Source organism: Pyrgilauda ruficollis, unplaced genomic scaffold (assembly GCF_017590135.1).
Source record: "Pyrgilauda ruficollis isolate IOZ18807 unplaced genomic scaffold, ASM1759013v1 scaffold66, whole genome shotgun sequence".
In the NCBI taxonomy this organism is placed as follows: Eukaryota; Metazoa; Chordata; class Aves; order Passeriformes; family Passeridae; genus Pyrgilauda; species Pyrgilauda ruficollis.
Genome location: NW_024528377.1, coordinates 6,132,516 through 6,156,883, shown reverse-complemented (window position 1 = coordinate 6,156,883; position 24,368 = coordinate 6,132,516). Strand labels below are relative to the sequence as shown.

The 24,368-nt window shown below is 44.4% G+C and overlaps 1 protein-coding gene across 2 annotated transcripts in view; it reads right to left on the bottom strand.

Moving 5' to 3' along the window:
- The window catches only part of SOX5 (SRY-box transcription factor 5), a 285,147-nt gene that overhangs the window by 28,381 nt on the left and 232,398 nt on the right, over positions 1-24,368 (bottom strand). For both annotated transcript variants that reach the window (XM_041484509.1, XM_041484510.1), the window contains one exon: positions 3,399-3,576. In XM_041484509.1, the coding sequence (XP_041340443.1) occupies positions 3,399-3,576 (178 nt within the window). The remainder of the gene's footprint in view (positions 1-3,398; positions 3,577-24,368) is intronic.

Sequence of the window (24,368 nt, the reverse complement as noted above, 5' to 3'; positions counted from 1 at the left end):
AAATGTGACACTTTGTCATTTTTTTCCTTTAGCGTACCGTAGATTATACTTATTATGATCTGCATGTCATTTGTAGGGTAGAATACTGATGGGAGACTCCAAGCCCCAGTCTATTTTTCAGATATTAAAGTAGAGGCTAATATCTATCAACCTCCCTCTCCCCTTCCACATCCCCACACGTGCACACACACACACACACGCACACACTTCTTTCTGTCTTTTAACTAGGGCATAAAAACGGCATAAAATGAATCTGTAATATGAAATTGCCCAGAAAAGGGACTTCTGTTTGTGACATGAGGCTAAATCTAACCAGATCCATTGGTGAATTGTGACAGATGGAGGGACTGTGAGACAGAAGGCAGGCACTAATCACACACAAAATGACCGGCTTGCCTCAACATGTTCCATGGATTCCAGCAAACTTTACACCCTAATCCATTTTTAGAACAAAAAACATCTGGGCCATAAATCCTCTAATCTGCCAAAACACGCTATTAAATCCCATGATTTGTTGAAAAACACTAAGATTAAAGAAAGGAAATATAAAATGGCTAACTGCCGTGTTAGGAAAGTGTTATTAATACTCTTTCTTTGTCTCAATTATGAATGTTCTGTTCCTAAAGAGCCTTGTCTAATCATGTCAGATTACACATCCCTGTTGTATTGCTAGACTCTTCTATCTGATCTGCTGATTGCCAAAAAACGCAGGACATTGTCTTGCTGCTTGAAACATTTCTGGGGAAGAAGCTGATGTCAGATTAGTTCAGTGCTGTGCTGCTGTCAGGATTTTAGCTTGGTCTGGGGTTTTATTGTTGGTTTTTCTTGACTGTGCATAGAGCGGGACTGATATTCCCATCTTCTCTGGAGAGGAACAGCCAGAAAGAAAAGTTCCTGTGCAGTTTGACTGTTGCTAATTGTACTAACAGCTAGCTTTTGGCTAAAACCCCAGGAACCCTGAGAGTTTTGTATGAAATAACTTGATCCACGTTGCTTTTATCAAATGACCCAGTTCAGTAATTCCCAGCCAGTGGAATTCCAGTAATTCCAGTTTTCCCAGTATAAGGAAGAGTATAGCCTGCACCAGCACAGCTGATTTTTCTTTTTTATTATTTTTTTAATCTCCATTTTACCAACTTGCCTGGTTTCTTCCCCAGTTTAATGCATCTGTTAACCTTTGCATCTGATCAACCTTGCACGTAGTCAGAATAAATTAAAAGGGAAGCAAATAAACAAACAAACAGCAGTATTAGTGCTGCTTTTGCTGTTGTCTAGGTATAATACTTTCAGTCTGTAACAGAGCCAAATTTGCCTAGGAGCTGGAATTCATGCCCTTCTCCAGACTATTTGGCTTTTCCTGAATACTGCTATCTTTGAGACAGTTTGGCACATGACAGTGAATAAAAGCAAGCACTCCTTATGTTTTTCAGTAGCTGCCAAGATGCTGGTGTGCAGGGAAATGATTAATATAGAAGCGAGTTGAATGTAAATTATTGTTGTTTAGGGTAGGTGGTGAATTATTGACAGAGAGGGGAACTGCATTACATAAAATGAACTTAGTTCCAAGGATTGCCAAACTAGCACAGAGATGTTGCAGATAATGGCAAAGAGCAGAGAGAAGTCGTTTCTGTTTTTAGTACACGGACATATGCCTGTTCCCAAAAAGAAATGCCTGGATTTAAAGTCATACATGAAGCCATGACATTTGTGACTGCTCAGTCTGTAGCACAGTTTCTGGGCTATGGGGATAGCTCTGGAGAGGGCTGTGGAGCTGCACGCCTGAGCACAGCTCTGCTGACAATCCCTGAGGCCCTGAGCTCGTGTCCCCCACAGAAAGCTGAGCAATACTCAGGCATTTCTCCAGCCAAGGAGCCTGAAGGGCTTCCAGAGAAGGGTTTGATGTGAAGTTAGTGATGGTGAGAAGGGACAGCCCTGCTGCACGCCAGCAAGGTGGGCATGCACGCCTAGGACAGACAGCTTGTGCCTGCTGCTGACAGCTCCGGTCACTCCAGAGGTGGAGGTGTCTGACCAGGGGCTGAGTGCTCCCAGGGCTCTTTGTGGAGGGATTTACCTCTCAGGATGAGAAAGTGACCCAGCTTCCCTAACACGTCAGGGACCTTTGTGGCTTGGCTAAAACCCCTACCGGAGTTTCTCCTGGTGCAGCTCCTGTGGAGGGTGGCCTGGGATTCCGAGCTCCCTTCAGGCTCAGCAGGGTTTCCCCGTGGCAATGAGTCCTGCTGGCTGTCACTGGGCTGGACCTGACCTAGCAGTTAGCAGGAGACTGTGCAGGGAGCTCAGGAGCTTCTCCTTCCTGTCCTTCAGCCCTCCATTAAAGGATAAACCTTTGCTAGGAGTGTCCATCCAGCTCCTGCACCAGCTAAAGACAGCTTATCTTACACATACAGCATGCACAGAGATACTGCTCAGCAACCTCAAAAAGTCACTTTCTATATTTGTAGCAGAGAGATATACAGCAGTGAACTCGATGTCATTAACAATAACTTAAATATGTTATCTTTTGCTCCACGGTTTTCCATGGTTTATTAATGGTATAACACATTAATTCTTCTTACAAGAGTGACCTTTAAAGCTCTGTTCATCCTCACAGCTTTTATCCAATTACATTATCACTCATTAAAGGTACAGCATTTCAAAATCTGCACCTTGTTAAAAGAAGTAAATTGCAGGGGTCTCAAACCTATGGAAAATAGCAGGTGTGCAGGCAAAGAGGATTGGAGAGGGGAGAACAAGAGATGTCTTGCCACTGAAAGGTGAGTCAGATGCTTAACTTCCCGTGGAAATATGATGTTCCCTCTACTTAAGGATAAAAAATCTAATGTGAAAAAATAAAATTCAATGCATTGTGCATGGAGAGCAGCAGGGTCAAGCAAATTGAAGATAAAATACATTACTATGCGTCACAGTTAAAGAGTGTAGGGTAAATAACAATACTGACATTCACAATTAGTAATGTGATATTTTACAAATATTTCTGTAATTGTAATGTGTCACACCAAATAAATATTACTGCATAGCCCTGCTGTATTCTGATAGGTTTGACCTATGGCTTCTTTTGGGGTTTTCTGTGCTACCCCTGGAAGTGGCCAGGCAGGAGATGCTTTAGGAGACAGCAGAAATAGTACATCTGCCTCACTCAATTCCCAAAACAGAGCTTGAGTTACAAAATGGAACCTTGATCCAGGTCATACTCAATCACTTCATGGAATACAACAGTTCAGTTAGAAGGATCAGGAATGGGGTGTGTACACATGTTCCTTACACACACAAAGGACAGTCCCTGTAACACATCAGATTTATGAAATTACCAATAAGACTGTTACTATTTAGATGGTCCTTAGGCAAAGAGGACAGAGGGGGACACACAGGACAGAGCTCACCTATTGTGTTGGCTCTGGCTGAAGGACTCGCTAATGTTGCTGGCACGGAGGACTTTAGTGAACTGGCCCCACTGTTTATTCTCAGAGCTGGCATGTGAGGAGAGGTGGGGGATGTGGGAGATTTGCCATCAGATGTCTTGGGTTTGGCTGAAAGGTTCAGAGGCTGGGCCACTTCATCCTGTGAAAGCAGAGGAGGAAAGAGCGTTATCACCCAAGAGCTGCTGGCACAGCTCTGCCCAGCCAAGGCAGTGCTTCCAGCTCCCATGGACCCCTAAACCTGAGAGCCTGCATCACACAAATGAAGATCAAACGTGATCCCCTCTTGTCACTCCAGTCTGGAACTGCAGTGACTGATAAACTGGAAAATTAGTGTGACATGATCAGAGAACATCATCCGTTTGCACTGTCTCTGAAGAAATTATTCCCATCAACAAGACATTTGCCTCTATAGTGAAAATAAAGAGCAATTTTACAGTTATATTTTATTCTGAATCTTATATTCATTAATGAAGTAAAAACTGAAGACCATCTTCACTTAACACTCAACCACCACTAGCCAAACTGGGCAAACAAGTGAATGGGGGTTCACTTAGATTTTTTATGGTCTTTTTTTCTGGGGGGGTGTGCCTTCTCTTTGGTTTTTCTTTTGTTTTTACTTTTATTTTCCCCTGAACTTCCCAGACTTAGAATTCCAAGCACAAAAACACCATAGGAAATAAGTACTTCTCCTCCACCTTAACAAAACCTGACACAGTAACCTGGGTAATTCTGCACACACCCCTAGATGTTTTCATCTGGCGCAAAGCTGAACTTCTCGATTTCACAATTATTATTATTATGTGAAAACAGAAAAATTGGGTGACATTTTTTGCAGGGTAATGGTATAATTCCTAAACCTGGCTTGATTACAGACAAGAGTGACAGACAGTGCTATAAAAAAACCTAAAATGCCAAGTAATGGTATTTTTGTTCGAGCAAAGAAAAATACAATAAAAAAAAAGAAAAAAAAAAACCCCAACAGAGAAGGGAGGAAAGGATTTTCAACAATGGGAACATTTTAGAAGTGATTTTAACTGACTTTTAAATAAGCAGAACTAATGGATGTGATATTAGATCAAATCATCACATAATAGCTTGGCTCTTGTCTGACACTGTGACTTAGGAAAGTCATCCTTTAGCTAGGAGAAGTGCTTCCTCAGACAGCTGGGCTCCAGCTCCAGGCACTGAAGAAACTGATTCTGGTCTCCCTAAAGTGCAAGCACGTTCAGTTTTATAGAATCATTCCTGACTTACTTACAACAATGCAAAGCTGAGTGAGATTAGACTCAGCTTTTGGTTTTTGTGGTTTTTTTTTTTTTTGTGTTTGAGTGTTTTCCTGTTACCACTGAAGTCTCTGTAACTGTCCTGTAACAGTGACTCTTCTCCACACAGAAGGAAAGAAGGAATTTTACAGCTGCCTATTGCTCGTGGAAATACGACGTAGACGTCTCCACACATAAAGACAATTCTGCAAAGCTCTGTCATGCAACTTTTCCACTGCCTCTGAGCAAAGCACCTTTGTTATATTTGATTACATTTCTACATTTGGTTATATTTCCAAAGTTTTGTGACAGTCATAGCAGATAAACATTATCAGAGGCATAGCGGACAAAGCTGTCATCCTGAAAGTGATGTTGAAGCCATCCTAGAGGCAACTTGTGCATAAAATAAATGGGAAAAAAAATCAGTGCATAGAATTGCCTTAGGAGCCTACATACTATCCTCCCAGAAGTGAATTAGGTACCTAGAAGGCAGAGTTCTGTTATCTTCCAGGAGATTTAGGCTGCAGGGTTAAAAATGTCACCAGTAAAACTGGTAGTCGACATTTTTAGAAGGGATTTGTTACTTTACAGAAATACAGATCCATTGTAGTAGAACACAACAGACAAAGATAAATTTAGAATAAAATAAAACACCAGCCAAATGGAAGGGGACTTGCTTTGCTGCTCCCCTGATTTCAATTAAAAAATAAAGAAGTCTCACAACAGTCCAGCTCTAGTGTTGTGAAATCAGTGCTGAGTTAGTTGCATTAAAGTTTTGAGTACAAATGAGCCAACAAACCAACCAAAGACAGCAACCCTGTGCCAGACAAGGATCCCTGAAGAGCAAAGCCATGTATTTATCCGGAAGGAAGGCAGCCTGAGAAGCAAAGCCAACCTGCCCACAGACTGGTTTCAGCTCAGCCCAAGGGGTTTGCGTTCCCTCACGTTGGACTCGTGGCCTCTGCTGTAAGGCTCGCCAAAAGGGGCTGATCCGTGGCAGATATGGAGCAGAAAGCTGCAGTGTGCTCCCTGCCCAGCAGAAATCTGACAGAGCAGCAGCTCAGCAGCAGCAGCAGCTCAGGAGGAGCAGCCAGTCCTGCTGGGAATGGCTCTCACCCACGGCAAAGGCAGCGTGGGCTCCAACCCACATCCCCGTCGTGAAAGGCTTCTCAGCCTCAGCCCCCAGCTATCCTAGCCCTGTAAAGCTTATTCCCTTCCCTCCTCTTGCTCCCTCTCCCTTTTCTCAGCTCTTCTGTTCCCTTTTTTTTAACCTGGTGTGAAGGCAAGGTCCTGTCCAAGTCCACTAGTCAATGGTGGCTCTGATCTCGTTTAATTCAAGTTTTTTATCCCCATTGTAGGCATCAAGCAATGAGGCTGTTTGCATTGCAACTATTCTTGGAAGTAAGAATGCTCCTCTTCATTCAATTCAGCACAGCCTTCTCTGAAGCCAAGGAATATAAGGCCTTGTGGAAATAATAGAAGTCGACAGCTCCAGAGCTGATAAATGTCATTCCAAATTGCCCCTTCATTCACTTTCATTGTGTGCTCAGGCTAATGGTAAATTAATCGGAGGTCACAGAAGCTTGGTTCTCATAAAGGAGGATAAGTAAACAATTTTCAGCTATTATATATATTTACAAAATGATACTACTTCACTGTTTGGTCTTCATAACATTTTTACTTCTGTTATTTCAAAGAGCATTCTCAAATCCTTGCTGGAAGTCAAATGCATTAAAAATCCTGCATTGCATCACGATTTGGTAATAACTTCAGTCATTTCCTTCACAATGGTGGAACTACACTGATTTATTCCAAAGGACTCTAAAAAATATCTGGAGGACAAGTAATAACACACAATTGTGTTAAGTGTGAAGATGACTGTTAAAATCTTCACTCCAGTCAGTGAAACACGTCACTCTTTTCCCTTTCTGCAGCCATAAATTCAGAATCCTCTGCTCTTCCAGCTTAAATCAAGAACTGTACTGTCTTCATTACTGATCTGAGCCTGTGTAACCCAAATAAGAATTAGATGCTATTCTACCTTTATTTTTTAACTATACAATCTCCCATTCTGCCACATGACAGTTTAGCAGAATTTTCCCAATTATGCCAGACTGCTCAGGCAAGTAAGAGACATAAAAGATAAAGCCCAGATGTAGCATCTTCAGGTAGAGGGTATCCTTCAAAAGCCAGGAGGTTTGCTTTTATGCAGTGGGTCACAGAATCTAGAATTACTCCCTGCACTCAATTTTTATTAGAGAAAGCACTAACTGGTCCCTGCCCTTTTTGAAATGCAGCTATTCTAAGAAGACATTGATAAGGTGGGTTTTTTTCCCAAGCCAAAGTCAAACATTTATTTATATATCAGCCAAAACATTAATGCTGAGACCAGAAGATGTTAATACCCAAAAGGCTTGTAATAATATAAACACAGATGTGATGAAAATAAAATATGATCTTTATTAAAGGTTACGCAATGTCTCTTTAAAAGTAGCACATTTGTCTTACAAAACAAAATACACACACGCACAAAATAAATGTAGAGAATAAAGCATAAGCAAAAACACAGCAAGAGGGGCTAATAAAATGTACCCACAGAAAGCAAAGCACTGGCAAAGAGATTCCCATCCCCTGGATCACAGCTGGGTCACAACAGTTGCTGCTTTAGGGAGAACTGATGTGCTCCCCAGGACTGGAAGACTCATTAACCAAAACTTGAATTCAGAAAACTTTAAGTCCTTGATTTCCTCTATTTTTTTTCCCCAGGTTGTATCTAGGTATTTGAGGAAAGAAAGAACCCTCCACCTACACCAGGATTTGGGGGGTAAGTAAAATATTCAAGAGCTGTATTTTGTAGCTTCACTCAGCCTGGATTAGTGTAACTGAGCTGTCACACTTCAAACTTCAGACACAGAAAATCTCCAAGTTCAAGTGCCTGACATGCCACACAAACAGAAATGCTGCTGGCAAGCTGAGTGTGGATCACTCTGCTTTTATAAGGTTTGCTGGGTCCTCTGGAAAGGTAAAGTAATACAGGTTAACACAAAGTGCTTATTAACGTGGGAGGAAAGATGAAAGAGAGGGCAAAGGAAGGGATTTGGCCACAGCCAGGCAGGGACAGCAGCAGAGCTTCAGACAGACCCAGGAATTCTGAGTGGCAGTCACCAGCCTTGGAATAGCTGGCTGCAATGATGTCTTTTCTAATCTTGCCATCATGCTGTCTCTATTTACTTCCTCCTAGGATAAAAGGTTAATTCATCTCTACGGAGAATAGATATGGAAAAAGAAGGGGATAAAATCTGATTTGGAGAAACTCTCTAAACCATTTATTAAAAATGGCACTATTTCAACACCAAGAGCTGAATAAAAGACTGATAGCCCACATGAATGAACCAGTCTCAGAGAATGAAAAAGGGGGTTGGGGCTGCTGGTGAAGAACCCAGACGATTCATTAGGATTTGATCATCTCACTCCTTTTCATGTATTTTAAGGTTAGTGCACATTAAATTACAGTTTCTGAATTATTGTACTGCCATTTACACCCGAGTGCTGGATCCCACTGTGGCACACGCTGGAAGCCCAGGGTGCAGGGTTTATTACAAAATCATGAACTGCTCTGGGTATCATCTGACTGGCAACACAAACGTGCTTAAATGACCTGGCTTAAGCACAGCCCAGCCTGCTCTGCTAAAGAGGCTTTTCATGACCTCTGGGAACACAGTCACCACATCTTGCTGCCTATTGAAATGACCTTGACAGTACAAATTACAGCCAAATGAGCTAGAAACAAGAAGCCAGGGAGGGGGGTTTCTACAAGATTGCCACTGCCACCTCAACAGAAACAAAGCCTCATTCCCCCACCCTGGTTCTGTTTCCTGGAGATCTTAATTTCAATAGAAATGCAAAATACGGAGCACTTACTGGCATGTCTGGGGCAGAAGACAATGATGCTATTGTTGCCCACTGAACAATGCAGCCACTCAGTGGCTTATCCAGACTCCTGCTTATCCAAAAGTGTCTAACCAAAATAGGGAACCGAGGTGCCACAGCAGAGATGCAAAGAAAATCCTCTGGAATCAGTGTCCCTCAAGACTACAGCTGCCCACACTCTCATACAGACACTGGCAGCTTCCTTCACATCCCCTCCCCTCCTCCTGAAGCCACTCATGGTGGAACTATCAGCACTGATAATAAGAAGCCAAGAGGTAAAGGCAGTGGTGAAACATGTATAAATGAATCATGCTGCTGATATTATCCTCACTGATGAAATAATTGTATTAAATTAAGCAGGGGTGTTCACATGACAGGATGGGTGAATTAGATAATGCTCATCTGCAGCTGTACCTCCTCCTGCCACATTCTCAAGTTTTGATTAAGAATAATGTGTCCCTTCCTGCAAAGGTGGAAATTTCTCTAACTACACAGAAAAACACATACGAGACATGAAACCAGGTATCTTGGTTATGCTACTGTAATAAACACAACAGAATTATCCTTCAGGTTCAGAGAAGTCACTTCATCGTATTCTTGCCCACAAATTTCAGCAGCAAAAGCAGCATGAGCAGGCTCTGGTTAGAAAGGGAAAGGCACTGAAGAGAAGGATGAGGGCAGGTATGAGGAACAATGGTGTTCCTTCCTTCTGGTTCTGCACAGACCTTTACTTCTGTGATGGTGCAGAAAGATCTCTCCCTGGATTTTTTTCTATTCCCAGAGCAGCATTTTTTAAATTTTTTTTTTTAATGGTGTTGCTTTGCTGAGTATCTTTTCCTGCACGAGTTTCTCTCAGGGGGCAGGTGCTTTCTGGGCTCAGGGCATGTTATCCAACCCAAGTGAGTACTTCACTGACTCTGCCCAAACACTCTTACTCGTGGGACTCAAAGGGGAAACTGAGCTGCCTTACACTTGTGACAAATACTCTTTTTGCTCTCTGCTCTGCATATAGGGAACTACTCGATGAATAAATCACTCCCCAAGGGTGATTTACACACTGGGAGGATTATTGCACAGCCTCCATCCTTGTTCATGGAGAAAAGTGGTGCAGGAACACAGCAAGTGAATCCCTTCTGTAGCACCTGGGACAGAGAGGACTTCTCCCCCAGTCTTCTTCTGCAACACTAGGGACTCTCAGTGAGGATATTCTGGGATTTATTCCTCTCAGAGAGATCCCTAACACCCTCCCCTTTCCTTTTTCTTTACAGGAAGTGGAGTTGCCAGGAAGGAAGTCAGCCATCCTACAGATTAATTTGCTGCCCTGCAAACCCCAAGCTCTGGTTTTGTCTGCTCTGCACGTTGTCACAGTAAAAAGCAGAGGGCTGCTGGGTGGTTTTCACTTTGCATTTAGCAGTGCTGTTTGCCAAAGCCGTATGCAGAATTCCCCAAGAGATACAGAAGGATGCAAGAGGAGCATGCAGAATGACCTGTGTGTGAGGTGGCAGACTCCTCCCCTGCAGCCCACACCTCTGTGTGCGACACACACTGCAGCACCTCTCCCACCAGGCACAGAACACAGAGGCTGAGATGACAGAGGAGAAACCACACAATTCTGGGGTCACTTTAGTCCTCCTGCTGCCCCAGACATGAGGAGGATGTTTCAGCTGCAGGGCAGCCCCAAAGCAGTGTCTGGAGAGAGAACCACGGCACTGCCCTCCCAAGTCTGTGCCCAGGGGTGACCTGTGCAGCACCTGCTCACTGCTCTGCTCACAGACACAGCTCTTTGGGGGTCTTCAGGGAAGGCTGCACTGGGACCTTGCCCTCTGGGGTCCTGTGGAGCACGAGGCAGGCTGCCTGGCCAAGAGAGCACACCAGCACATGCAGCTGAGCAGAATGAACAGCCGGGCACGTGTTTACCCAAAAGTCGTTTGTTTAGTTTCACAGATCTTCACAGACAAATCCTCCAAAGCACACTTGCAGCTCCTGGCTGGCTTTGGACTGCCAAAATGCCCAACCATCCTTGTGAACTCTGCTAGTAATCTCCACAGACAAATAGCACAATGTGTTTGAGGAAAGCAGCCAGTAGGAGATTTCTAGGCTCATTTTCCTTGAACATGAGTTTTCAGTCACACCAACCTCTAGGGAAACCTGATGACTTATGGATGCTTATCCCAATGCAGATCCAAATTTCAGCATTGGTTTTCATCCACACAGAAGTAAATTACTTAGTCCTATCACCATTATTCTTTTAATTGGGCATTTGCTCTTCTGTTTGACTGGAACCAGCAGAAGTGAGAGTTGCTCCCCACCTTGCTGAGAGGACCCAGTAAGAGGATTTTCAGTACAGCGTGAAAACAAACTGCAGGAACAAAGAGCTTTTAGCATTTACTTGCACCTCATAATGGAAAACCTCCTTCCCATTCTGCATCTCTGAGTGAGTGAAAATTTAACTCAGCAGCCTCATATAGAGAAAAGCCTCAGTGAAGCTGAGCAAATCTTGCCAGGCTGGTCCTGAAATGAGAAGGGTCCATGTTGAGTAAGGATAAAACAGGAGCCAGGGCAGAAAGACTGTTCACTTGGGATTCTCCTTGTCTGGCTTCATGCCAAACCTGGGTCCTGCTGTTGGCTTTTTGCATCTGTTGTTCAGCTGAACTTCTCACACCACTGCTCCACCTGTTTATTTGGTATAAAGTTATTGATGAAGTGCTCAGGTCACAGGCTAAGCAGGAGCAGTGACTCAGGCACAGGTCATCAGGGACTGATGCAGACACTGTAAATCTGCAGGGGAAGATGACAACCCATTTTTCACAATTTTCACCACGAAAATCACATCACGTGCAGTAAAAGTCATTAGAGAGGATCACAAAGTTGTGGGGCAAAGGAAGGGAAAGGACTCTTCCTATGAAGACTGCTTCTCCCAAACTGCCCCCACTGAAGTACACACAAACCAGTAAAGTACAGAAGGGGAAAAAAAAATCACTTCTCCAGTGTACCATAGGAATTATTAATTAATTAGAGCTCATAATTACTCTGACAGCTTTTGCCTTATTTTACAGCTGGGAAGAATAAGGCACAAAGTGGCTAAATGATTTGCCTAATCTCACACAGTGAGTCACAAGGCAGAGCACAGCCACTCTTCCTCAGAGCAGCCTTTGGGAGCTCCTTTGATCCTGCACCGAACCTCCTAAAATGTCCAGCTGCTTCCAAGCAAGCTGCAGAAAAAGCAGACAGAGGTCAGACAGCTTGATCTGTGGTTATCTATTCCTGAAGCTGTGCTGGGTAGAAACTGTACTGGTCTGTGCCCCAGTTAATTTTGTCTTTTAAAATCCTTTCTGCATAATTCTGAACATGTGGAGTTGTGTCCTTATTAACAGCATGCAAACCTCTTCCACCCATAACAAGGTTGTTTAAAAAATGGAAACAGACATTGGACTGGATTTTGTTGCTGCCTAAACTGAACCTGGAGTCACCACCTTCCAAGGAACAATCCCCAGTAAATGTTAGGCAGAATGAACAGCAATAAAAACGACAAACCTGCAAGGATGGGGAGAGACTTGGAAGGAAATAAAACAAGGACCTGCAAAGCCAAACAGCATTACAAACTGGTACATTTTAAATGAACAACAAGAAAACAGAAGCCACAGTGATCAAAGCCTCCCACCTCCTCTCTGTGGTGGATGACACCTTCGCTGGGAGCACACCACCACCTCTAACCCCACACCTGCAAAAGGAATTAATTTCAAAAAGAATACACACCAAAGAGCACCATATCAAAACAAATTAGCAACAGACCCCTCATCCTGCTGTGGTCAGGCAGGAGAGGCAGGGATGCTCACAGTTGCTAACATTCAGGGGAAAAAAAGACAAAACAAAACAAATCCTCCCCCCACCCCTAAAAAAAACAAAAAAAACAAAAAACCACCCAAAAAACCCAGCTGTTGAAAACTTTAGAAGAAACAAGTCCAAAGACCTTGAAAGAAAAGAGATTTCAAACAGCTTGGACAACTGGCAGGGGGCTAAGAAATTCCTTTCAAAAAAACACCTGTGTTTTCTCTGACTTTGGGTATCTCCGTGCAGCCTAGGCAGATTTCTCACTAGGAGAGGCAGCAAGTACAGCCCTAGGAATATGTAGTGCAAAGATAATATACACTGTATTTATGTACAGATACACACAACTGCAACCAAAATGTCAAAATGTGCTTTGCAACTGTAGCCATGACCTGCTCAACAATTTGTTTTTCCAACTAATAGCTTGTATTATCAATACAAAGCTCATCTGTCTTTAATGTTTGCACGCTATTAAGAACATCCCAGATCACTAAAATGAAAATGAATTTCCACTCAATCCTGCTGGATATCTTTATGTTTCACCTCCTTTTAGCAGCAAGATGAAATCTAATCAGCAGCTGCAGAAACTGGAGGGAGTTTAAGGCACTCCAGGGAACGCTGAAAGCCAACACACAATTCAGTAAATACTGCACTCACAGAAGAATTTGTTTAATATTTGTACCCCTTCCATGATCCCATATGTGGGGTCAGCTCTTGGGAATGGCTGGGATTGCTGCAGCCATGTCTTTTTTCAGCTGCTGATCCCTTAGGTCATGCCAGAGAGAGCCAGGCTCTGCTCCTGACTTTACAGCAAACTTTCTCTGGGAATGTGACTGAGCCACTCCTTACCTAGCCTCCTGTGCATGGCCACTAACATCTTTGTGAAGCTACCATAACATGCCTCCAAACAGAAATTCTAGTGTTTTACACAGGGCTAAGAAAGCAAAGGGTCACCCCTTTGTCCCAGCTCCCACAAAACTGGGGACAAGACAACCTTCCACCTATGGAAAGGGTTCATTCTGTGCAAACTGGGCACATCAGACATGCTGCTGAAACTGCATGGCAACAGCAACACTTGCAACCCTTTAGGTTTAGGAACTACTACTGATGTTCTCTCTCTCTCTCTCTCTATATATATATATGTATACACACACACATATTGACCCTACCTATGTTCATTACAATTTGCTGCTGAATGCAGAATACAAGCAGAAGAGTGCTGAAGAAGTATTCAGCCCCCCCTGGAGCACAGACTTCAGATCCTATTCCTGCTTCACACCAGCAGAAATGAAATCACCACCAGGACCAGTACTGGGGCCAAATTGCTGGCAGGCACAATGAACCACTAATTGCTGGATTCATTAGTAAGACTCATAGTTTGTCCCCATGAGATGCTGAATACTTTCAGCTCCTTTTAAAACCTTGCATCTTAGAAATTAAAATTAACAACAGCAAACTAGTATTTTTGTTACACTGTAGAAACTCAGCAGGAATTTGAAGTCAGATCACAGGAAAGCTAAAATTCCATTATGTAAAATTAGGCAGATTTTTATCTACCCCTTCCCTGTTAATTCTGGAGAACAGGCATGCAACCACACACAATAGCTACTCCATGCTGTTCCTCAAGCCTAAACAATTGGTTAAAATAGTTTTTGTAATGCTGACAACTGCCTCACAAAATACCTTTAAAATCCCCCAGTACCACGCTATTAAGACCAACCTATTCTTTTCAGGCATAAAACAAATGTCTATTTAAGAACACATCCAAATGCATTTCCATCACTCAGCCAGAACACTTTTACCTCCCAGAAGCTGACACTGTCAGAGATGGAAAGAGAGACAGAGAGAGAGAAGAGACCTCCAGTCCACCTAGTGGCTTCACTGAAGGCAGTGAATCCAGCTCTGGCTCATTCCCAGGGGTTCAGCTGTGTCAGAGGTTACCCACAAGCTATTTCTTGATGATTTATAGCTGATGTCTACAGATCTCCTTTTATTTTAATGATGACTTCAATACAGATATTAAGACATTCTTTGTCCTCACAGAAGTGTATGAGAGGGAAGCTGACATCTTAAAAAAAGAATTCTAAGAGACTGATTCACTTTTCCTGAACAGGGCCAGCTCTGGGCAGTTTTCATATCTTATCCATAAGAAAAAAAAAAAAAAAAAAAAAAAAAAAAAAGGAAAAAAAGTCCCCTTCATCCTTTTCTCCTATGCTAAAGCTGCTGTGTTTCTGTGACTTATTCTGGGCACAAATCCTAGAGCACTGACTCAATGTGTATGTCACCAGTTAATTACCATCAAGACAAGACACTGGGGCACTTGGAAAGCACAAGATAATTTTATCTCTTCACCAGCAGTAACACGTCTTTACACAGCATTGTTTGCTCTGCTCGAGCCCAGAGGGATTTCCAAAGTGAGCCCCAAAGATCCCATCATGGGAACCCTGCCAGCACTGAGCCACCACCACGGGGGTGAGGAGCAGCAGCACAGGAAAGGCAGGAGCAGGACACAGCACATCCATTTGAGATTTCAGAAGTCACTGAAACTGCTGAGGCTGCTGAGAGCTGTCCAAATGCGAGATGGTTTTAACCTCAACACTCATCTGTGTGTGTGTGAGTGTGCACAAGGTCGGTGTGCATGCCTGTGCTGGATTGTCCTGACCCCACACTGGGTCTGTGCCTTTTCAGAAAGTGTTGAAGGTACAGACTACCCACTCATTTATGACAAATAATGAGCAAATAGAGATAAATTAATTAATTTCACAGGTTTAATTGCAGACTCTATTTTCTGTGGCCATCTGAAACTAGGAGGAGCGTCCCCAGAAAAGGAAATAAGGTAATTTCAGAGAAGACTAAGAGTACTGGATTTAAGCACAAAAAGGGTCATTCTGATCTGCAAGCAAAGCAGAAAAAAGCCAGGAGTTTAGACTAGCAGAGCTCAAGACTGACCAAGGCAACCAACAAGATAAATTCAAAATAAATTAACTTACAGCTGTAACCTGAAGCCTGTAGAGCTCGTAGCATGGCTAAAGATAAAAATAATCAGTGACCTGGAATGACTGCTCTCCCTGAGAGAGCCACCTTTGGAAAGAAAGACACCCACAAGAACCCACACAACAAAACCGCTCTCCAGAATTCCTACAAACATATGTTCTCTCCCTAACTGTACACTGAATTAAAGCTGCTTTGCTAATCCTGCCACTGCATTACCCCTTTCTGTGGTGCACTGCTTCACAGCTTTCACTGGGGATGGACAAATTCACCTGGAAACAGCACTCTGGAGACTCCCTGTGCCCACTGTGCCACGGAGGGGCCAGGCTGGGCTGAGCAGCTCCTGCTGGGCTGGGCCAGCTCACAGTGGCTGTGCCAGCTCCAGTGACACAGCCCAGAGTGGCTGTGCCAGCTCCTGTGACACACAGAGCTCACAGGGGCTGTCCCTGCAGTGACACACACAGCTCACAGTGGCTGTCCCTGACTGAGGTGTCCCTGCCCAGCACGGAGCTGGGACAGCCTGGTCACACTCCTGGGCTCCACACACACACACACAGGTCCCAGCACACCAGCAGGGCTGGCACAGACACCAGGAGAGCTGGAGGAACCCTTATGAAATGACTGAGGAGCACCTATGCCTTATGAGGAACACTTACAGTTATGAGGAACACTAATGACTTATGAAATACCTCTAAAGTTAAAATACTTCTGCAACATCATGATTCTACATTGAAAAACTTTCTCTGCGCTGCTCCCATCAGCAACACGGTCTGCCCCTCCAAGATACTCAGAAATCTTTTATCAAACACTTTTTTTCCGAATATCTTTTTTGCTTAACCTCTTCTGGCAATATCTTACCTTTCCTTTAAAAGTAGCAAGGAAAAATGCAGCAACTTGAAAAGAAACAAAGAGAAACTGAACTCATTCATTAGCACAACATGTTCACGTGGGCATCCACAGTCTGACAGCACCACTGGATGAGGACATGTAATCAAGAGTGAAATTTAACACTGGTTTCATATGGTAGATCCTGTCTCATCATCTTGTCTGCCTCTGATGTTCTTTGGATACTCCTGAATTTTCTCTCTGGACACTACTGAAACACTTTTTGTGGGAGACTCCACACTATCAAGTCTAATTCTGCTGTGAGGTATTTATGTCTTAGCAGAATTGTCAAGATGAAATCTTCTATCATTTGAGACTGAAAATTAATCCCACTTTAATAAAAAAGTAACTCATAGATTAATTTTCTTAGCTGCTTTCTAAGCCTTTGAGATACATTTATACCAATCTCTAAGTTTCAGGCATGACAACATGAGGATTTTTGTTTAAATGAGATTCTTACATACTCACAAGACTTCAGGACCTTGGACCTTCAGGAGGCTACATTGTAAAATCAAAACAGCCACACTGCTTTGAAAAATATGTGTACTCTCAAGTGATGCTTTCCACATAATGTCTCCGAATCCCTTTTTTGCAACAGCTCATTTTACACTGAACAATTCAAACTGCATTCTGTGCAACAAATGTGGAGAAACCTGAGTGAAACACTTGCCAAGCACTTCATACAAATCTAAAGTTAATACTAATCCAAAAGAAACTGTCTTGTTGAATTTGAAAATAAAACAGATTTTTCCACTCTGCTGCTATATTTTGCTTCTCTTCAGATATCCACAGCTACCAGGGATTAGAGATTAAAACGTTTCAGATTAAAATATTTTTGGCGCTCCCTTGTTATGTGATTATCGTTCAGCTGTGGCTCCAGGAATCCTTCTGCACAAGGCATCTCTCTGCTGCTTCCTTTGAGCTGCATTCTGTCAGAGCATGTCAAGAGGAGCTAATTTCAAATCCAGCATGCAGCGTGGATAGCAGCCACCCTTCTGCAGACAAAACAAGCAGTTTCTGGGAGCTGTCACGCCGATCACGCCGGGACTCCATCCCACCACCCCAGAAATTCCCTCCTGGTCTGTAAGGAATCTCTGAAAGGAGCTGTACATTTGGTGAGAGCTGGCTCTGCTGCTGCCCACTCCACACACCTGCCAGCACTGCCCTTCTGAAGCTGCAAAAGGGAAGATTGCATTTCCTTTTAAGATTTCATTCCTGATGGGAAGTACTTGGCTCCTCTCTGGAATATCTGGGAGAGTGAGAGTTCCCTGCCTGGTTTCCAGCTCTCTCCCAACCCATGACAGGTACATTGCTACACTGCACAAGCCTGTGCTCCTGGAATAAACACATCCCTTGGTTCAGAGACTCCCAACAGCCCAGAGTCTAAAAAACAGATCTCTGGAATCAAGGATGACCTTTAACAAGAATTTCACATTCTGCAGGAAAGGATACATTAATCTGATATTGGCATAACTCCCTGGTTTGTTATCTATATTTAACTTAGACCTAATATTGGTTGCCCATCTTTTCAGGGCTGCTACACTCAGCAGCCCACAGTGAAGAAAGAACTTCATGCATTTCTCCTCATGGATGGTTCCCCTTCTCCAGCATAAAGACCTTCTGCTAAATATTTTTTAACTCTCCCCACAGACCAAGGCCACCCAAATGCAAGGAGTACCAGCAAAAACCACTGCAAGCAGAAAAATCAAATTTTTTCTCTGTTGCATCACGCAGCTCCAGATTGCACGCTCTCCTAAAGCCCTTTAATGCTATTTTTAGGACTTTGTGGACAACTGGCACCATCAGCTCAACAGCTCTCTCAGTGGCACTAAAAAACCCTTGACTTTGTGACACTGTTTTCTTATTTGGGACTAATCCAGTCTCTTCTTGCTCTTTCTCATCCAAGCTCTTCGCTCCAAGTGACAGAAGAAGGGCAGTTCTGTCAAGAAAGCTTCTGAGGAGTTAATGCTCAGGTATTTCTGAGTAACAGGGTAAGACACTGAGCAGAAACCCCGTGCCAGATCCCAGCACAATGAACACTGAGGGGCTCTGGAAACTCCTCCTGGAATCCCAGTGCCTGCTGCTACAAATACCCTGGTGCTCAGCATGAATGGGGATCATCTGAGCAGAAATAATGAGAACTGCTACCTGCTGCCCACCCCACCAGTTTCATTCATCTCTATCAGGTTCAGAAGGCATTAGCAGCAAAGAACAGCAGAGAACTAGTAAGGACAGTGAAACTAGTGAGCAGAACTAGTAAGGACAGTGAAACCAGTGAGCAGAACTAGTAAGGACAGTGGAACCAGTGAGCAGAACTAGTAAGGACAGTGAAACCAGTGAGCAGAACTAGTAAGGACAGTGGAACCAGTGAGCAGAACTAGTAAGGACAGTGGAACCAGTGGACAGAACTAGTAAGGAGAGTGAAACCAGTGGACAGAACTAGTAAGGACACAGTGCCTGTTTTTTACCCCTTGCTCCACACCTCTGATGCTCCCTGTCTGCTTTCTGACGACCTCTCTCTCAGGAATAAAGCAGTCTTTCTTGAAACTTGTGTATCTCACTTTTGTTTTGCCATCAGAGATTTTGGAGGGCTTTTTTCCCCTTTTTGTTGTATTTTCTTCTGAGTTTTCACTGTAAGAAACCCTGACAAGGGTTAATTGCCTGGCAGCTCTGCGGGTGAGGCATGCTCCTGCCAGAGAGACACGGATCAGGGAAGAGGAGCTGTGGACAGCTCATCCTAGGAGCCCCTCCACATATCTAACTTATTTTTAGGAAAGCAAGGAGGGCTGTTAGGCAGCAGAATGGTGTGCAAGGCCCCAGTGCTGCTGCTGTGTAGATGCTGCTATTAACACTGCTTTTATTGTTTGGAACCCATTTGCTATGTTAGGAAAGCGCCTTAGGAAGCTCCATTAATACTCATCATTTCACTGTGCTCCAGCAAATGGTTTAAAAAGTCATTGTTTATATGCCTGCATGTCATGTACAGGCACAAGAGCAAGGAAGAGAAAACAACTTCAAAGATTCTGTCTTCAACTCCCCATTTTACTATTTAGGATCAAAAGCATGGGCAGCAAATGAGAAAGGCTCCCAGGTAAAGAGATTATTAACCACAAAAATGGACAGGGAGACTGAGGAAAGAGCATAGCACAGATGAGGGCTCAGTTTACAGCTCCCTACTCTTCACTGCATCTGTACTGTAAACTTTCCCTTGATTACCTTACAGCTATTTCTGACCTGTCTGATGCTCTGGCAAGGGGACTGGGAAATGCAATCACTGAAAACTGTTTTGGATGTACTGATGTATAATATTCTAGTGCTAATTGTTATTCCGGTGCTGAAAAGATTAATAGATTAATTTAGCAAGGACTTTTTTTAAAATCAGTGGCATATGAAGAATTGTGTCCAGCCTGGAAACTCTCAAAAATAGAAGAGCTTGCAAATGTTGGAGATAGAAGTTCTGTAAATATAGCCCAGTGTTTTATCAGGGACGCTGTGTCTTGCATCACTTTAATGAGAACTGCTGTCCTTCTAAAATACCTCAGTGCTCTGCTGAAAACAGGGATGCCTCCATTGCCTTGGCCAGGCACTCAGCAGCTGCTGAGCCCTCCAACCACAAACAGGACAAGGACTGCCAGCAGTACCTGGGGTCTCACATGTGCTAAGATGGGGTTAGTTCCAGACAGGTTCCTCTTCTCTGCTCTTCAGGGACAGGAATTTGTCCCCCTCCAACACAATCATGCCCTTTGATCACCTGCACACAGCCACTTCATTAATTTGTACTGGATGCTGTCCATTAGCATGTTCAAAAATAGCAGCTCTGAGGCTACAAGGAGTGTGTGTGCCCACTTTTCAGCCAGGCTTCTCAACACTCACAGCCATGTGGCAAGTGAGTGATGCAGCTGTGCACATAATGGGGACTAATGCTTTCCCCAAGACCTCCCCAGGACAGAATTCCACATTCTGCACCACCATATGAAAGGGAGAGATGAGAGAAAGGGAGACAAATGCACCAGATTAACAGGGCTGCTTAGGGTAGTCTTTGAAAATGAAGTTCAAGTCAACAATTTGCCTGAAGTAGAATCAGCAATATCACACAGATGAGTTTTATGGGCCTTTTTACTCTTTTAGGGCCTTTGTCCTCTTTCCTTCAGATGTCTTCCTTTTCTTTTTTCCACTAAATTTTTATAAAGACAGCTTTCCTACCAAAACCAGGTAGTCCCATCATCAGTTTTGCCTGGGACAGGAAAATCCACAACCAGCTCACTTACCTTTCCCGGTAACACAGCCCATGGTGTGTCTGAATTAAAATGCCCATTCCCAAAGACTCTTACTGTTTATTTTTCCCCTGGTCCCACATGGAGTGGGTAAGAAAGCCAGGAGTGGCTGTGCAGCTCCCTGCCCTTCCCTGGAGGAGGATGGAGCAGGCACAGCTCGCTTCCTTCCTGTCCCTTCCAGTGCAGAGCCAGGATGCAAGGCACAGCTGGGGCTGCTGGCAGCTGCAACACCAGCAGACACTCCTCAGAGATGGAAGAAGTTCTTCTGGAGAGACTCTGGCCATCCCAAGGCCAATCTGCGCAAGCACTAAAACTTTCAAAGGCCATTTAATCGCTGCCCATAGGTGACACGAAGAAGATCCCATCAGCAGTGTTCACTTTGGCAATCAGATAGTGTGAAACTAAAGCACCCTCTTCAGTTAAAGATTCAGATCGATATTTCTCTGAATATTGCAGCTGAGGAGAAACTGACTGTGTATATCCAGCTGCTTAGTGCTGCTTCTGGCTTGTCTGAAACACATTTCCTTTCCTTGTCACAACTCCCAGGTGCTGCTGTGGAGCGTCACTGCCAGAAGCATTTGAATGGAACAAAAAAAAAATTGATTTGGACAATCTGTGTGCTCTTGTCATTGATGGAGACACAACTGTGAGTAGGGTTAGGGCTGAGGCCACAGCAAGGTTAAAAGAAAAGTGCCCAGGAACTCTCTCCTGTCACATTTCACACTGAACTGCTCCTGTCTTACAGCAGATGCTACAGACAATACACTGTGCTCCATTTAATAGGGGGAACGTTTAGCTACATTTACAAGCTGAAAACTCACTCCAGAGTTACTGCACTTGAAAGGCCACATGGAAAGGGCCAGAACACTGCAGCATGCAGGCACTAGGCGCTATATTTATCCACGCCACGTAAAAACCAAGACACAAAGGCAGGAATGAACAGGGCCCTGGCCATGTCCAAGTGGGGGCGAAGCTGCTGTCCTCAAGCAGGGTACGAAGCACCTGGTCTGAAGGCAGGGAAGGCTGGAGCCATCAGGTGGCATGGCAGAGGTCACAGCTCAGACGCACGCAGCGTCTACAACACTGCTGTGTTTCATCTTGTGCACGGCCCTGTACAAGCAAGAGGCTTGAAACGAGCCGCAGGAGGGGCTGGGAGGTTGCTCTGCCCAGTCCTTATGTGCACCCCTGCCTGCCCTCTGCACTTGGGAGCCACAAGCACCCCCACAGCCGGCGGGGCAGCGCGCAGGCACCGACACCACCAAAGGCAGAAGGTGCTCCAGACAGACCTTCCTGCGGGGAATGCAGCCCGCTTGGCAGCGTGCAGAGATAGCTGCCTGCCTTGGGAGCGGCTGTGGGAGGCTCGGTGGCTGTGAGCGGTCTGATTACCATACCGGCTGTTTCTGAGCTGCTCGGGAAGAGCCGCGCTCAAATCCATTTCCGCAAGACACGCGCTTCTCTTTTGGACGGCCTCCACCAGCTCTGCTTCTTAAATCAGCTTTTCTGGCAGGGATCTCTTCTTGGAAGAAGGCAGGGCAGCAGCTCGGGCTCCTGCCACAACCTGACAGAATGTGTGCGGCTCCTGAAGGCAGAGCCTGGGAAGGGAACGGGCTCTTCCAGGCTGGAGCGGAGCAGGGGCAGGAGAGGCCCGGCCGGCCCGGCGCTCAAACTCCGCTGAGGCCGCCGATAAAAGCCCAGCCAAAAAGGACTTGCCAAGGTCTTAGAGGAGTTTCAGGGATGTTTTCAAGTCTTACTAGATTTAAAGGATGATCCTTGGCAAACTCCCCCTGATGCTTCTCAGCATTGCTAGAGCCAACAGTTGTTCCATCTGCTGCTGAGGCTGACTTTGAAGAATCCTTGCAAAGAGCAGCACACTGACTTTAACACTACACAAGAGAAGAAAAAGCCACAGCTTTTCAGAAGTGACCTAGATGTTTGCCAGTAGCTTGACACGCTCTCAGGTAAGGCTGTCTCCTTGTCTCCAAACACTCGAGGGTATTACCAAAGCTGTGCCAGTGTAAACTGTGGGCTGAAAACAGAGATTCAGTAAACAGCATCTACTGAAAGCTATTCTAAGGCATTCACTATTCATCTGTGGAGGTCTGATGTACAGCAAGAGTGAGAAAGATCACCACAAACTAACTTCAGGAACAAAACTGCTTATGGGGATTTAAAAAAAATAATTTAAAAAGTCTGTGAAACTCAAGACGTATTCCCTGACGACAGTTAGAAAAAATTACATATAAAAAATATCAGCAAAGAAAATAAACTTTTGGAGCTGTTGAACACAAACAAGCTTTGAAAAAGCAAAGAAAGGTCCACACAGACACCAAGGAAGGTGTTTAGGTCCAACACATAAGCTTCAGTTTCTGCCATTATGATGGATTTGCCAATGTGTTTTCTGAGCCAGGCCACTGCACTATTGTGTAAGCTTTATTCTAATTACTGTGGGCTCTGTAAAGGTTTCTTTACCATTTAGCATTATAAATAACTGTGCTTCCAGGCTGGTTCAAAGCTCAGAGCAGCAGTGGCCCAGCAGCCCAGGCAGGTCAGGTGCCCTGTGTGCAGTGCTGAGGACAGACAGACAGAGGGACATGTCTGTCATACACCATTACCACTGGAACAGAGCCCCGTTCTTTCATTCCAGCTGAACTGCGCCGGTCTCTCAGCAGGAATGCTAAGTGAAATCAATGTCTTGGATTTCCAGGCTGAGCTGGGAGGTCACAGCCACTCTATCATTTCTCAGCATTATCCCTTCCCTTCCCTCGCGCTCTCTGCGAGCCTCCAGCTGGCACACAGCAGATTGAAAACAGCATGCAGCACGGGACTTACTCTGCACAATTTCACAGCCTTTTGGAGCCCCCTTCCTTTCCTTTGGGCCCACTTTTTTAGCTTATTGTTTTTCCCCCCCCAACTTTGCAAAATAAGTTCTGTTTGTCTCCTACGGAGCTGCAAGCCAAAGGCACTGGGACACCTGAAAATACGAGAAAGCAATAAAACAAAGGGGAGAACAGAGCTGATCTTGACAGCTGCCAGTTAAAAATGGTTATGTTCGATGTTACCAGCAGACATGGCAGGCCTTGGAATCCTGCAATTGCCACAAAATACACACTGTGCCCTTAGATCTCCAGAGAAGCTCTCCTGCTGCACAGGAGAAGCAAATTCAACCCTGAGACTTTGAGTGTAGGAGATCCACAAGCTGCCAGCCACACACAAGACTCCCCCTCTTGTAAAATGCACAGACTGGGTAAACAAACACTGTTTTAGAAAACCCAAAAATCTACAATCAAGTATTGCACAGCTTTGTGATTTCTTGCTCTAAGAGAATAGGAAAAGCCAAGGAAAAGCCAGAGGAAGTCAGAAACTCTGCAGTAAGGAGACAGAGAAGAGACAACCTGGAGCTTGATTCATCAGCACAGCAGCTCCTGATTTCAAGCCATGTCTCATTCCCTGAACCTGTATCTCACTGGGCTGACAATGGTATTATTTATTTGTCTGGTTATTTTTAATCTGTGCTGCTTTACTGTTAGGGTAAAAACAAGACACCACTGTCAATTCAAGGGATCCCTCCTGAGCTGATGAAGGACATGGACAGCATGCTGGAGGGCACCAACAAAAAGGAAGGACACATTTTTTACCCAGCTCTTCCTGTCACCCACACAGGACTGCTTTGTCCCTGCATTCCTCAGCTGAATTCTTCCTGGATGTTTTAACAAAGTCCTCCCATTCCAGGGGGAACAAAAGCCTGGAACAAAGCCCCTGCA